The sequence below is a fragment of the Megalobrama amblycephala genome, linkage group LG5 (assembly GCF_018812025.1).
Source record: "Megalobrama amblycephala isolate DHTTF-2021 linkage group LG5, ASM1881202v1, whole genome shotgun sequence".
In the NCBI taxonomy this organism is placed as follows: Eukaryota; Metazoa; Chordata; class Actinopteri; order Cypriniformes; family Xenocyprididae; genus Megalobrama; species Megalobrama amblycephala.
In genome coordinates, this window is record NC_063048.1 from 30,780,568 (window position 1) to 30,797,892 (window position 17,325).

The window sequence follows — 17,325 nt, forward strand, 5'->3', positions numbered from 1 at the left end:
CCCTGATCTCAAGAGGCCCTCTAGTGACTGACGCTAGAGACTGTGGTCTTTAGCCTCCTTGTTAGAGTGCCCAACTCCCATGCGGATGGGCTCAGTTTTGAGTCCCACTTAGAGCGGGCGGTTCGAACAGGAGGGGTTACATTGGTGCCGTGACCCGGATGGGAGTGAGGTTTAGGGGGGTGAGTGTAACGGACGTAGGCTGGTAGGAGCTGTGCATGTAAACCTCACTCCCCTGATCTCAAGAGGCGCTCTAACGACTGACGCTAGAGACTGCGGCCTTTAGCCTCCTTGTTAGAGCACCCGACTCCCATGCCGGTGGACCAGGGTTCGAGTCCCGCTTTAGAGTGAGCAGTTCAAACAGGAGGGGTTACACATAAGTTTGGGAGATTCATAGGAAACATGACTGGATAGCTCAGTGGTGCTGTGCAGTGGTACACTAGCAAACTGGATTGTTTCTAATTAAATTGCCAAGCTTGATTGCAAGGTTATTGTACCATGAAAGTCTTAAGGTTTCATCTTTACATGCTTGTTCCGGATGTAGAATGGGATTTAATCCCTTAAGGAAAACTGTTTTTAAAGCCACGTTGTTCCATCCGCTCTGTGCTGCTAAATGTGCAGAATTTAACACTGTATTCAGCTGCGGTGGATTTGCCGTGGCGTAGGTGTAATAATTGGACTGAAACATCCATCCCGCCAGCTGGATATTCAAACACAACTCGTATTTGTTGTGAGAAATATGTGAATGAACTACGGATCTGTAAATCATTGTCCCAGACAGCGGACGCCCACTCTAGCGCTTCACATGGTTGATGTGAAAAATAAGCACTGACGTAAAAAAGAAAAAAAAACCCAGACATTTATCTGCAGACCTATCAAACTTATCAGGTAAAGCCAGCATTACAGGTTTGGTTCTGGTCGACGGTATATGAATATATGGAGTGAGATGTTCATTAGTAGCCCGTAGTGCTATTAGATGTTCCTGGTAGCCCTTTAGCATCTTGCTCTGATAAACAAAAGCTGCGTGTAGCTGTGAAACTCCTGCTGGATTCATGTCCCGCAAAGTATTTTGTAAAGCCCGGAACACACCAAGCCGATGGTCGGCCGTCGGGCAGTTTTTGAATGTCAATGTCATGTTTGAATTTCATGTTTTGAAATCAATGTCCAGGCAGAAATCAAGAAATCCAAACAGGCAGCAAACCAAAAACAGTAATCCAGAGAACAGTGAAAGGGTCATGCACAAGAGACAAGATAGTAGTAACAGTAACACTTGGTATGCAAGTGAACTGCCAATACTTCGCAAAGATGGCTACTGAGAGCATGGTTTAAATATGTTTCTTGAGCACCAAATCAGTATATTAGAATGATTTCTGAAGGATCATGTGACACTGAAGACTGTAATTTTACAATATTAATCTTTTTTAAACTTTTCAACAGTAGCATAGGTACACATTCAAAACAAGCTGGCAGACTCATAGGAACGTACCTAAATGAAATGTCGTAATTGACATATTTCACGATTAATTATTTGGGGCAGCCATAATCGGGATTTGTTTTCATTAACTGTGAAGCCCTACTTGTCTATTTATTTGACTTTCAAGTAACCGGAGTTACCCTTGTTGGTAACACTTTACTTGAAGGGGTGTGCATAAGACTGACATGACACCTTCATAATCTTGACATGACACGTGTCATGAATATGAAGGTTTTATGCATGTTTATGACAACTGTCATTAAATGTCATTCGCTCAATTATGTCATTTTTAATGCAAAGATGACATTGTTTGAGATATCTTTGTTACGACAACTTGACATAAACCAACACATCATAACCTGTCAGTGTCTTTGTCATGACAACTTGACATTAGCAAAACATCATAACCTGTCATAAACATGACATAGAAGATTAATTATCAAACTTAAAAAACTACTTAGCTTTATGGGTTAACATTACATTACATTATTTTGGTAACACTTCAGTATAGGGAACACATATATAAATGATTAACTATGACTTTTCCCTCAATAAACTCTTAATTTACTGCTTATTATAGTTAATTGTTAGGTTTAGGTATTGGGTAGGATTAAGAATGTAGAATAAGATCATGCAGAATAAGGCATTAATATGTGTTTTATAAATACTAATAAATAGCCAATATTTTAGCCATATGAATGCTAATAGTAATAAGCAACTAGTTAAAAGACTCTAAAATAAAGTGTTACCATTATTTTATAACAGTGTCATTACAGTGTTTTTTTAAGAAATTTGAAATTGTCTATTATCTGACCTTCTGTTGGTGGAAACTTAAAAAAACAAAAAACAAAAACAAAAAAAACATGAAATGAAAAATAGTCATGACGCTGTTATAAAATTATTTGTCAGAGTATTGTCACTTAATGACATTTTAATGACAAGTTCAATTTGTTTCACTGTACTTGAGCTCAAGATACATATTCATGACACTATTATAATGGCCTCATGTCAAAACCAACCACATGACAGTTTAATGTAATGTTAACCCATAAAGCTAAATAATGTCAAATTGTCATGACAAAGACACTGACAGGTTATGATGTATTGGTTTATGTCAAGTTGTCATAACTCGGACATCTCAAACAATGTCATCTTTGCATTAAAAATGACATAACTGAGCGAATGACACTTAATGACAGTTGTCATAAACATTCATAAACCCTCCTTCATATTCATGACACGTGTCATGTCAAGATTATGAAGGTGTCATGTCAGTCTTATGCACACCCCTTCAAGTAAAGTGTTACCAACTTGGGTTACCAAGCACCTTTACCCAAGTTGCTTTTGTCACCTAAATGAAGTGATAATGAAGTTCAAAAAGTCACTAACAAATTAAAGAATCAATTAGAGGATTCATACTGAGTACAGCTGTTACCTATAGTGGTGATGACAGTCCCTGCAAAGAAGAAGGAGCTGCTGAGGTCCCACATGCTGCTGTCATTGGAGGGGTGACCCGAGGGATTGACCCCGGCCCGGATAGCAGACACCACTTGCTGCAAATGAGAGAACAGGTCTCAGGAATAATCTCCAAAAATGCAATGAATCACTTCAAGCGCAAACCAAAAATGAGAGCAATGAGCACAGAGCAAACACTTGATAAAGAAAACTTTACCCAAAAATGAAAAGTCATCATTTACTCCCTTCTCATGTCATACTGACTCTCATGTCTTTCTTTCTGAAACACCTTCCACAAAAGAAAGTAAATATTAAAGGGTCAGAATGACATGAAGGTGAAAAATGATGACAGTAGGAAAAGTATTACCTGAATACATGTTTATTTAGAAACTGACAGATATATTTCCAATTTACGCAGGCTGAATCATATTCAACCAATGCTATTTCCAGTATAACCCCATCTCCTATTGTGCGGAGAGATATAACACGTTTAAATCAGAACCAGACTGTCTCTGAATGAGCAGGATGGCTGGCTGGCTCCAGCTGCCTACATTCAGTGCCTCAAACAAAGACACGGATCTGTTCTTTATCAGTGTTCCACAGCATCTCTGGATTTTACGTCACACATTACTGTGTCAGCTGGGAGTTAAGACAGAATTTGACCTGTAATTGCATTCACTCTCACATCCGTTATAGTATGGCTGCCTTATCAAATGTGTGGCCCTGTGTTTGTGCAGCAGGGATGATTTACTTCTTGTACTGTTTCAGACTGTGCCTCTTGCTTCTAAAGAAGGGATCTTGGCATAATTGAGATTAATATTCCTGCTTCTCTGATCAGTGTATTCCTTGTAGACCTAACGTCACTTACTACTAGCTTGGATTGATTTCAAACTTAGGGAATGTGTAGCTCTTTAAAGAGATTTTCTTATCCTTTTTACACTAGGTAAGTTAAAATACACTTTAAAAGGGCAAATTACTCAAAGAGTGAATTAAATGTCAAAGCTTTGCAGAAGATGTTCTGTTCTCATTTCATAAGTATGCATACTTCAGAAACTAAAGTAAGTGGAGGGCAAAAGGTGGAGCTGTCTGTGGTCCTTAACTCATAGCTCACTCAGTGTTTCTCTGTCAACTATAACACATAAGATTGGGTTGTACACTACATGTACATAAGGCAAGAACGTATTATGGCCATCCGTTTTCACAATTGCGAGATACAATGTATAACGTCAGAAAAACAGAAAATGGCACTGAAAAACTGAAAAAAAGTTGCAATTGCAAGATGTAATGTCCAATTGCATTGCAAATTTTGTATTTTAAAAAAGATGAGATTACAAGATGTTCAAATCTTCTTAATGTTCAAAAAATAGAAAACTGCATTTGCAAAAATAAAAAATAAAAAGTTGCAATTATGAAATGTTACAATTGTATTTGTAACAATTTAAAATAAAGTGGCAGTTATGAGATGTAATTTCCAAATAATGGAAAACTGCATTGCAAAGATGAAAACTAAAGTTGCAATTATGCAATGTAATGTCAAAAAAAAAAATGCATTGTAGGAATTAGAAATTAAGTTGCAAATCATGTCAAAATAACAAAAAAAAATGGATTAGAAAAAAAATTAAATGATAGAGTTGCAATTAATGTTTAAATAAAAAATTGCATTTCAAAAATTTAAATTTGAGTTGCAATTACAAGATAGTACTATCCAAATTACAAAAAATTGCATTGCAAAACTTATAAAGAAAGTTGCAGTTGGAAGATGCTATCAATGTACCATTAATATACAACAACAAAGTTGCAATAAAGTGTATAAATAAGGGGCTGTTCACACAGAACATGTTTTCCCACTGTTCTGCTGTTCCATTGTTTTTCATATGTAAACATATGCTGACATCTTTAAAGGGACAGTTCATCCAAAAATGAAAATTATTCCATGATTTACTCAACCTCAAGCCATCCTAGGTGTATATGACTATCTTCTTTCAGACGAACACAATCGGAGATATATTTAAAAATATCCTTAGTCCTCCAAGGTTTATAATGGTTGTGAATGGGGGCAGTGTTTTGAAGCCAAAAATAATGCATCTATCCATAAAAAAAGTAATCCATACGACTCCAGGGGGTTAATAAAGGCCTTCTGAAGCAAAGCAATGCGTTTTTGTAAGAAAAATATCCATATTTAAAAATTCAAATAATTAACTTCCGGCGGACGACTGAATGCGCAAGTCGACATGCGCCAAATGAGTAACCCCTGAGGCGATGTATGACGCAGGATGTAGGAGTATCGTAAGCTTAGACGCCTCTCGCGGTTCAAACAAATAGAGCTGTGCAACAAACTCAAGCTCCTCTGCTCTTATATCGAAATCCTCCAACATTTCTCTTTAAAAATTATTGACTTAACCATGACTGGTGATTATCGACTTAACCATGACTGGTGATTTGTTTTGCTCTATCCTCTGCGCTTCCATGTTCATCATTACGTTGTGCGTCAGGTCAAAGGATACTCTTCCGCCGCAAATCGACTTGCGCATTTGCAATTGCTTCACTTCAGAAGGCCTTTATTAACCCACTGGAGTCATATGGATTAATTTTTCATTATGCATTATTTTTGGCTTCAAAATGCCCATTCACAACCATTATAAACCTTGGAGGACTCAGGATATTTAAATATATCTCTGATTGTGTTCGTCTGAAAGAAGAAAGTCATATACACCTAGAATGGCTTGAGGGTGAGTAAATCATGGGATCATTTTAATTTTTAGGTGAACTATCCCTTTAACCACTGACATCTTTAACCATTGTGTTTGCATCTCCACGGCGTTCTAAAAATGCATCAGTCAAATTAAAATAATTTAAACTTTAAAAAAAAAAGTGTCTCTAGACCTTGTGCTTTCTTCAATCCACTGACCTGCGTCTCGTGTTTTTAACAGCAAAAACGTGTTATATTTGAACCGCCCCGAGCAGTGAAAAAATCTCATTTCTTCATTTATGGCACATCGGGCCAATAGTCACAGCAAAACATTCAAGCACTTTAAGTATTTATCTCTATTTTAATTCGGCAGTGGCTTGTATCAGGTATTGGCCTCGTCCATATTCCAGCCATATTTGAGCTTCTTCTCAAAGTCCAGAGAACTGAAGCAAAAAAATTGGGCACGCTTTGTCTAAGCAATGAGTGAGCAATGTAATAACTGTCAAAACATCTGCACATTGTGCAGGTTCTCCTGGCCTAAATATTGCAGGACAAGCCCTCAGCGTATCCCAGCTGCTTGTCAATGCCTCCTCCTCCTCCTCCCAGCTGGCTGCAGGAGAGCTCAGCCAAAAGTGAGAGGCAAAGAGAGGCCATTCTTTCCATTGGGACGTTTTCCTGTTTGTGAACACCTTCCAAGTGCCGCTACAATCACTACTGGGTTTGTGCTGTTGGCAGCAAAACAACTTGGCAGGAATAAACATTTGTTCAGAGGTGTGTGTATGTATGAGTGTCGGAACACCAAAGAGATGGTGGAAGTAGGTGAATGCAGTGTGATGGAATGTAATTTATCGTAACGTGTAAGGGGAAGGGGCATGAGTTGTCTCCTGGGGTTCGAAAATGAACATTTATAGGCTGTCAGAGAACTACAGGAATATTTATAAATAGGAAGTTACTTAAATGCATCACAATGCACAACAACCTAACCACACTAAGGACTTGTTTCCACCTGGTATTAAAATGCATTTTGGTCAATCGGATCACAAGTAGATGAGGGAGACACATTCCTGTTTACACTTGGTGTTTTAATCAATCTCTTTTGTCCACTTTCAACCACTTCTGTCCTGATTTCTTCAAGGGAAGGGTCTATGGGTGTATGGGTTTTTCAGATCTTTTGATCTAATGGACAAAATAAGCTCATGCGATATACAAATGAACATGACTGGAGATGACGGAAAAACATACGGAGAGCAGCAGCTGTCGTTTCTGCTCTGATAGCCACAAGAATTCTGAGTGTGTGTTAGAAATCAGGAATGGTGAGAGAACATTGTGATTGGTACATTTTTCATCTTCAAACCAAACTTGGGTCTTTAGTCATTTAATATTTTAACCGATACCATCTGGCAAGTGTGCTTCCCATAATGCATTAGGTCAGTAGGTCAAAGTCACATGAACCATTGAAATTTTGAAACACTTATGATGTAATGAAGCCTTGTTTACTAAAATCACATGACTTTGGCAGTTTGATACACGCTCCGAACCACTGATTCGAAACAAAAGATTCGTAAAGCTTCGAAGCTTCATGAAGCAGTGTTTTGAAATCGCGCATCACTAGATATTGTTGAATAAAGTCGTTATTTTGGTTTTTTGGGCATTAACAAAGATTAATAAATGTTGTGCAGTTTATTCTTAACTCATGTTAACTAATGTTAACTAATGAACCTTATTGTAAAGTGTTACCAAGTACGCAAATCAAATAAAGAACTATTCCTCAAATGATTAAAATGGTTATTTAAATATTGCAAAAACATATTGTGAACAAAGCAGAACTCCCATCCCATGTGTTCACAAATTTATGCACATTTACAGTAATAAGTTTAATTTACTTTTTGCTGTTTTGTCCAGCATTTTTAATGCAATATCCCAAGATTTACATAAAAATATGTGGATGAAAACCCAGCTAGTGACTCACACACACACACACACAAGCAACCACGACCTTTAAATTGCTGCTATAATCATTTAGTAAATTTTCCAGCGAACACTAATCTTTGCACTTACAAAATGTCACTTTCTATTCAATCTACATTTTGCACAAAGGTAAACACCTCAGACGGCACAGCTAATTATCAGTGATGTAATGTCAAGAGGAGATTTTCCCACAGGTGAACTAATGTTAACTGAACTCACTAAAACCGATTACAAAGAAATTACTGGCAGCAACCCCACTTTTAGGAGAGCAGATATAGTTATTAACCATAGGAATTGCAGAGGAATCTCAGCCAAACAATCTTTTCCATCCCTCTTATTCCTAAGAAACAAGCTTGCATCATACTTCAGAAACAAACCAACATGTCTTTGGCTTATCAGTGTTTTCTGTCTCCAATTAATCAGACTGCAGACTGTTTCTGCCAACTTCAGAGCTGTCTCTATTGATTTTGGCAAAGATTAGTCTATTCACCCAATGTCCCGCAGACAAAACCACTATATACTTTGAATCAATATCAAAAAGGCTATTTTTAACCATACAAATAAATCAAGCACACAGGTAAATGATTCTGTACCTTGACCAAGTCCTCCAGCTCAGAGGTGTTGACACAGGTATGACTAGAGAGAAAGTTAATTTTCTCCTGCACGATGAGGTACTTCTGCGAGCTCTCCTGGGGCTGTTCCAGAGCTTTGAACACCGTGGCTCCGATGATCAGGTACAGAACCACCAGCAGGAAGATCGCCAATACTGTTTTCCACTTCATTACGGTGGTTATGGTATCACAATCATCACCCGAGTTATACACAATAGGCTTTGAGGAGAACGACAGCCGTGGTTTGGTGTTGTGTGTGGCTGATTTGGGATCTAAAAGATCAGGTGCAGCCACTGGAGGGAACAAAGGGAGAGAGAAGGTAAGAGAGAGCAAATGAGAAGAGAGAGAGAGAGAGAGAAAGAGAGAGAGAGATGGGTTATAAAAGGCAGCAGTAATTTGAAAGAAATAACTGCTGATAATTTTGTAATCCAGCTTTATGTATACTGTAGATATCTATATTTATTTTCCATGTGTCTTTGTACACGAACGAAAACACTTTTTTTTTACATGGAGCCATTAATAAATAATAGCAGCTATGAAAGGCACAGACACCTGCAGGGTTTTAAAACAGCGATGAATTCGATTTAGATTATGGACATAGATTTTATGGTTCAGAATATGTCTTGTTATTATTCTGAATCATAAACATGGATAAATCATTTGACTGATTATTTCTTAATGCAAGCATTACTTTTAGGCTATTTGAGAGGATTTTAATAAAAGAACACTGTCGTAAAAATGGGAAAAAATATGTAGAAACAATTTTCACACAGAAATTCTTAGTCAATTTCACAGTAAATTACAAAGAAGTGACACACTAAATTAAACGTAGAAAGTCTAAAAACAGTATTTGCCAGTAAAACATACTTCACTAATCGAAAATCAATGTAGAAACTGGCCCATCATCTGTGAGAATATTAAATTGGTTCTTTCTCAGCTGACTTCTGCAGTGTTCCAGCCAAGTGTGAAAACCGTCTCTAGCAAACCAGTGATAGTGAACGTTATGTTCTCCTCACTAGTATCCAGTATGCAGCGTGTGGAACTACGTTATGCAAGGCGACACAAGTTTCAGCACTAATTTAGAGCTGCAGATTTTCCCTCTGTGCATAATTCAGACCTCAACCCTTATTAATGATCTGATAGCCCCAGAGGGTTCCAGCAACACGTGTCCACTTTTTCATTAGAAACCTTAACCCATGCAGATCCAGTCAAATCACTTTTCTTTGGTGTTTTTAAATGGTTTTTCATTTTGATGCCACCCAAATTGCAAAATATTCTAACTACCAAACTTAAAACTAGCCAATATGAATAACATTTTGCCTGCTTTACATTGAAGCAAAAGGTGATATTAGTAAGAGAAGTCATTAGATGACATTAAAGAGTTTATTATTTTTTTGATGTTGTAATGTAAGCAAAAGAGGCATATTGTACTGCAAAATGTGATTTCAGTTATAATCCTCCTACAAATCTGGAAACATGTCAGAACTGTAGGTGGTGTGGCGCTGTGATATATAATCTGAGCTGGTCACCGAAAGGTTACAGGTTCAAACCCTGCAGAAGGCAATCCAATAGCCGTCACCATTGTAGCAAGTGTATTGCAGTGGTCTTGCATGTTATATTTTACCTTTATCTGCTTTCAGCAATGCTGAATTCCAGCTATTACTCTATAAATATTTATAATTGTATTTAGTTTTAGATTTATTTATTTATTTAAACTGAATCTACAGTTATTTTGCATTAACTTTATCTTGAACAAATCTGTATGTATATTCAGGCTGTGTTCAGAACCAAATCCAAACCGCAATGAAGAAACAAGTATTAAAACGAACTGATTCTTTTGACTGAGATTAGCCTATCATTTAAAATCATATTTTGATGTCCATTAAACATAATTCGGGTCTGAATGGGTTAAGTATCATGCCAAATTAACTATGCAACAGATGATAAACAATTCAATTGTGCAAAAAAGACATCGCGCACTTACTACTTTGTCAGATCTCTTCTTCTTCTTCCTGCTGCTCTTCATCAGCTGTCTTGAGTGCTGGACCTCTTGACTTGTTCTCAGGAGCACGCTAGCAAAAACTGGATGTTAATCATGGCACCAAACGCACTCGCATCCCTCCGTTTTCTCTTCTGGACTATCATGCCCCTGTCCAGTTTTAAATCTCCATGCGAGCAGTATCTTGGAATCCAGCGGTGGATTTCGTGGTTGAGTAAACAGTGAAGTGAGAAGGGAGTGTCCAAAGGGGGCACACGGATAATTGGACGGGCTGTTCTCATCATGAGCGCGCTCACTGTCCGTCTCCACGCTCGCAAGTGTGTTCGCGAACTCTGGGCAGGTTTCACGATTTCATGCGCGTCACTCAATTGCCACAGGTCACATTGCATATAGGGGAAGCACGTCGTGAGGAATTTAATGATTCTCTGAACGAATTTAATGATTCTATGAACGATTCTGGCTTAGTAGCTACTTTTGGGGAGTGAATATTTTGAAAGAACCTTTAGCAGCTTGTTTCCAAGTGATGAGATATTTACAACCAAGCAGATAAAACAAACAACCAGATTTAAAGTCCCCCTGTGGTAAAAAATCAAATTTTTAATGTTGTTTATGTCTTTCTGGTGTTTTTAATATGCTTTAAGACAAACCATTTGCAAATTCATAAGTCAACACCATTGCTGAGTATTTTCAATTTAAAACTGCAGTGATCTGAAGACAGTCTCAAACCCGCGGTTTGAAATCGCTGGTGTTTCTGACGTCACAAAATACCTTGTAACCAATCACCTCAATGTGCCGGCGGGCTTTTGCATATCATTAACTGTCCGCGCAAGGGAGTCTCAAAAGAAGGTTATCCCTGTATATTTTTCTGTTGATATGAAAAATCGGGTAGATTTAGCAATATGGCGTGTATGATGCATATTACGATGTTATGATGAACTTCTCATAACCTTCTCATAATGCCTTTTTCCACTGACATTCTGAGTTGTTCAAAGTGGATACCGACTGTTAAAAGGCAGCTGTCTGACTCCTGAATATGAACATGGTTTGTGTAACATTAGCAACACATTATTAGTTGTGTGATAACATAGTCAAGCAAAATGCTAATCATATTAATTACCGTTATGTGTCCGACGCTGTAAAAAAGCGATACAATCGTGCAGCGTTTACCTCAGTAAGTTGACCGAGTGGATCTCATCTGAGCTCGTGCTAGTGAGTGGAGGCGGAGCTTATTATCATATTCATAGATCCATGTATATTAAATGAGGCAAGGGTGTAGAGTTTCATTCAAGCTATTTTAAGGCATTAAGAATTTTTGTTTAAATATGTAATTTTGGTTATCAGAGATGAGTTTTAAGGGATAAAATGATTGACTATAGGGGAACTTTAAGTCTCACAAACATGACACAGCAACAGTTGTTGGTTTTGAAACCGAAATGACAAACTAAATGTGTGGTTAATTAAATGAGTCTTTCTGAGAAATTTGAATCTGTTTGATTCTTTTAATGAGAATCGGACTACAATGGTCACGCTTTATTGTTTGATTCATTAAAAAAGAACCATCTCACTGGAGTCATTTATTAAGGAATCAACTGCATTAGTCACGTTGGACTTTTTAATTCATTGAAAAGAACCAGCTCATATGAATTCATTTGTTCGTGAATCGGACTGCATTGACCATGTTGTTTTTTTCACTAAAAAGAACCAGCTCATATAAGAGTCATTTGTTCGGGAATCGGACCGTATTGGTCACACAGATGCATGTCTGATTCATTAAAGAACCAGCTCAGGAGAATCATCGTTCAGGAATCAGACAGCACAAAATGGCCTTGTTCTTGTTCCAGTAGGAAATATGTCAACAAAGAAAAGTGCTTGTATCAATCAATCAATCAATCAATCAATCAATCAATCAATCAATCAATCAATCAATCAATCAATCAATCAATCAATCAATCATTCAATTAACCAACCAACCAATCAACCAACCAGCCATTCAGTCAATCAATCAATCAATCAATCAATCAATCAATCAATCAATCAATCAATCAATCAATCAATCAATCAATCATTCAGTCAACCAACCAACCAACCAACCAACCAACCAACCAACCAATCAATCAATCAATCAACCCACCAACCAACCAATCAATCATTAAGAGCCTTTAAGTGTCTCAAAAACATTTGAAAAACACTGCAGCTTTAAAATTCAAGTTTGGGGTATGCTTGTAATAAGCTATATGCTTTAGAACATAAATCATAAAACGATATTCTAAAAACCCGTATTTAGAGTACAGCTTGTCACCAGTTACATTTTTCCAGCAAAGTAGAAAAATTATAAAACACTGTTCAAGGTTGCTTTTGGGCATGTTTCAAAATTTTAATCAGCTTGCATTGAATACGTATTCTTCTAATGTGTCATTCTAGTTCAAACTATCTATCAGTACACCAAGATTTCCATAATGGTTTTGGTGTATGCAGTGTTCCAGCTGTGAATGTATTAATGTCTTACATTCCTAATACATCTCCCATTGAGATGAAAATGAAAAGGCTGAACGTACACCATTGTTTAAAGGAAGATACATCGTCCCTCATATATTTGTTTGAAGATGAACCAAGAGGGGGTTATTAATACCAAATGACAATGACTGCATACAGTGAGTTATACATGTATATTCAGTCAATATATCTGCATGCACAATGCATGTAATGTAGACATGTCATGTATTAGTTTCAAAGAGTTTATTTAACTTTGCATGGCCCCTGGCTTTATGTTAACTGCACAAACTGTACGATGTAGTGAATTATCATAGTTCATAGTTCATGTTGAGACTTGTGATTTTAAAATACAGCTGTTTTTATTTCCCATATACACTAGCTTCTGTTTCCCTTTCCTTTACCCCATTGTCTTTTCACCTTGACAATCACACTTTCTGTCACTGAGATGCCTAAAATTATATGTCCTTTGGGCAATGACAGAAGTGCATCAAAGGCACATGTGCTCTCACATTGCATGTTCACAGTGTCCGTCGTTATCCTCTGCCAGTTTGATTTTAGAATTGCAATACTGAACTGGCATAGATCTTATTTCAAGCAAGAACATGAATGACATGGGAAACTTGGCGGTGTTGTGAACATATCTTTCATATCCAACAACAACAACAACAAAAAGTGTCACAGTTATCAACATAAACGTCTCTAAATAAGAAACAATTCAATGCAGAATAACTACTCAATAGGCCTATAGCTTATTCAATATCATGAATATATGAAGCCGAGTGCCACCATATTGGTATTAATTCCCTCACATTCTATTGAATTAATAGGAAATCATCTGATTTGAATAAGAAAACGTTACCTAGTCTGTGGTTGTAACCATCTTCAAGAACTTCAAGCAGTGATGTTGTGTAGGAAGTAGTTGTAGACATTTGACTCTTGTCAATTTAGTTGAGCAGCACATGTACTCAAGCTCTCATTAAACTTAAGGAAGTGCTGTGACTCCAGCAGAGAAGCACTTCACTGTACCGGGCTTCTAATTAGAAACCATTTTTGATCAGAATTTGACCTATGACATGTAAATCCGTTTTAACAGCCTGTGACTGGAAAAATGCTAACTATGTGATTGTATTGAGAGTGTAGGCCTCCCACAGGATGACAATTAGCAATGATTAGCATCCTCTTTGGAACCACATATATGTATTTTCAGTATCTTTATAGAAATATGTCTTTTCAACATCTTCAAGCCTAATTTGTCAGCAGGTCACAGCCAAGAAATTGTCAGTGTGATACTACTGAAGTAGCGACAACAGACTAAGCTACATTTCAGGTCAGAAGACGCAAGGACACAGGGACATATTTTCTATTTATTGCACATCCTTCCTTTCAGTGCACTGAAAATGAGAATCCTGTAATCTCACATCTTTTTTTTTAAATTTACAGTGACATCAGAGATGCCACTGGTCGGCACAATTTGCATTCAGTGCAATGAATGATATGATTATTTAGTCATGACAGCATATGTTTTTTTACATTGCTCATCAAAATAAGTAAAGCAATTTAAGTTATACAAGATTCAACTAATTTTTTAAAGTTGGAGTCCATAAGTTTTGCCTCTTTGTCGCCATCTCTGTTTGAAACCTGCAATTGCAGTTATTTGCAGAATTATCATCTTTACGGAAAATGGAAAATGTCATGTGAACATGTAACATGTCTGCCACTTTTGTTCTGACCAACTGAGAAAAAAAGCATTACAATAACTGCTTACTGTTATGAATTGGGCTAAGGTAAGGAGATAGTTTTGAACACTAGCTGGTTATACTCGCTCAAAAATTTATTTTGGATCATTTTTAACCAAATAAAATGTTATGAACTGCAGCTTTATGTCAGTTTAATATCATTTAAGTTGATTGTGTTTAAAAAATGTAGGTAGCAACTTTTGTGGAATATCTCTGGTGTAACAACTGGTAAGACAACCCAAGTAGGTGCAAATTAAGACAGAAACATTCATTGTCAAAAAAAGTCCTAATTTATGGTCATTTGTGACTAAAATTATGTTATGCAATAGTGCCTAACAATGTGGTGATATATATTGGCACAGTTATGAAAGTCTATATAAGAGGGAATCAAAAAAAAGAAAAAAATGTTTATTTTATACCAAACTTTCAACACACATTTGTCTTGTATATTTGTTTATAGAATTAATATCATTCATTTATGATATATATGACACATTTGAACCATTTTTACAATTATTTACCATTTTTATAAAAATAACTTGTAAACATTTAAATTAATTTAACTAATATTTATTAATTTTTAATCACATTATGTAGACTCTGTTATGTGTGTGTATGTATCTTTATAAATGTAGAGGTTTATAGCGGCTAATAAATGGGAAGTCTCGCACATTCACAGAAAACACCTTACTTCCGCGTTGAAAAATAAGGTGGATACACAGAGATAACAAGGGAACTAATGACAACTGAACGTAATCAGCAACCAAGGAGACAAACTAGGAAACAATCAAGGCTAAACTGAACCGAAGCACAAGAAACAAACACATAATCCTGACAAGAGGTAAATATTCAGAACTGCTAAATGATTAAATATTCTTAAATTAAACTCAGTGGGCCTCATTCATGAACCATGAGCAGAAATAATGTGACTAAATTATTTAGTAAGTGATTCTTATGTAAATTGTCAGATATTATTTATTTTAATGTGGCTTAAAGTGTTCACCCCAAAAGATTCTGTCATCATTTAGGTACTCAACATCATGTTTTTGTTGTTGTTGTTGTTGTTTTAAATTCTGTATGACTTCTGCAGAACTCAAAATAAGATCTTTTGGAGAATATTGGGAACCAAACAACACTGGAGTCCATTCACTTTCATTATATGGAGAAAAACAATACCCCCCAGGTTCACAGACAAGGCTTAAGCCTAGTCCCAGACTAAAATGCATGTTTGAGCTGTCATAAGCCGTGCTTGGCACATTGGTTTGGAGGTTATTTAACACTTTAGGCCCCATTCATGAAATATAAGGGAAAATATTTCAACACCCTTGTGTCGTTCCAAACCCATAAGACTTTCATTTATCTTTGGAACACAAATGAAAATCTTTTTGATGAATTTCTGTCCCTCCATAGACAGCTACGCAACTACCATTTTGATGCTTCAATAAAGAGTTCATAAAGAGACTAAGAGTTCATAAACTAATCCATATGAATTATGCGGTTTAGTCCAGATTTTCTGAATAGATTCACATATAAACATTTTATTCACATATAAACATTGAACAGCGAACATAAACAGAAGCTCAACCAAACCTGTTTGACACGTGAGAACAAACCTCATTGGTTCTTCCGGAAGCTCAAACATGCTGCGTAACACATAAAAATGAACCTCATTGGTTCTTGCATGCGTCAAGCTAACATGCTTGAGCTTCCGTTTACCTCAACTGACGTGTGAATTGATGAATGTTTATATATGTGAATAAAAGCCTAAATTCAATCTGTTCATCATATAAAGCGACTGAGTCTCTTCAGAAAATTTGGACTAATTTTCCTCATATTTCATGAATGGATGCCAACTAACCCCCAAACCAATGTGCCAATCCTCAGTTTTTAAGATATTGTTCCTTTACCATAGAAAACCATTTCAACCAACAATGTAAAGATTACAGGATGTGTCTGTCAGTATTGTTATTCCTTTATTTCCTGCCGTCTCATCTTGCAGAATAAAAAAATATGTAATGTTTACATACAGCACATTTGGGTTAAGCTCATGACTAGCATTATTGGCATTCACTCTTCACTTCACTTGACTACTTGAAAAAACATTTGGGTCAAATGTCAAACTGCTGACAATGCAAATCTCAGGGAGAACATCCAGCGGCTTTTGAAAGTTAAACAGTGCCCATTCTTTTTTTAGGGGCTCACGGTATATATAGAGGGCAGTTTTCTGATCTTAGCAAGATAACGTTCTAATCCACGTTACATAACATTTTGAGCAGCAACCCCTTGACCCAGTGTGAAAATATTTAGCTTGTGTTTGTTTGCCATGCACGTGAATGAGCTTATGCTATGCCTTAGAAAAACACTGACATTGCATGAAGTTTCACCATACAGTGTGATCAGTGGGAAAGTTCTCATGAGCAAACGTTTACTTGGAACATTTTATCAGTCCATCTCCATGGTCAAAAGACATTACATTGAAATTGCACTAGCGACAAAGGTGAAATTCTTAAATAATTTAGCAGCTGTTTTAAAATACACAATTTAATGAATAGATGGCTGTTTCTTTTTTCACTTTTGGCCCTGAGGACTTACTCTCTCTTAAAATATTTTTCACACTCTCACTAGTCATTTGTCTACTAACAATGTGCAACAGTGTATAAACATCACAGGAGAAATGTATCTTTTTCTTTTGAAAGTCATGAAAACTCCCACCACAATCTCAAATTATAATGTGTTTAATAACATTCTGTAATGTTATTTCTAATTTCACAGCATTGTATGTACCTAAATATTACTAAATACACACAAATACACACTTTTTTTTTGCTTTCTTTACATTTAACATGACTCAAAAATATCAATTATTGGGGCAAAATTGTTTAGTGTGTTGGAAAAGCCTGAAA

The 17,325-nt window shown here is 36.5% G+C and overlaps 1 protein-coding gene across 1 annotated transcript in view; it reads right to left on the reverse strand.

Annotated features, from left to right (window-relative positions):
- Positions 1 to 10,725, reverse strand: part of kcnk2a (potassium channel, subfamily K, member 2a) — a 30,942-nt gene extending 20,217 nt beyond the window's left edge. Inside the window, exons 1-3 of the mRNA XM_048191811.1 lie at positions 10,179 to 10,725; positions 8,177 to 8,487; positions 2,907 to 3,024 (exon numbers count right to left, since the gene is read on the reverse strand). Coding sequence (XP_048047768.1) covers positions 2,907 to 3,024; positions 8,177 to 8,487; position 10,179 — 430 coding nt within the window. The 5' untranslated portion in view covers positions 10,180 to 10,725. The remainder of the gene's footprint in view (positions 1 to 2,906; positions 3,025 to 8,176; positions 8,488 to 10,178) is intronic.
- Positions 10,726 to 17,325: the final 6,600 nt, after the last annotated feature.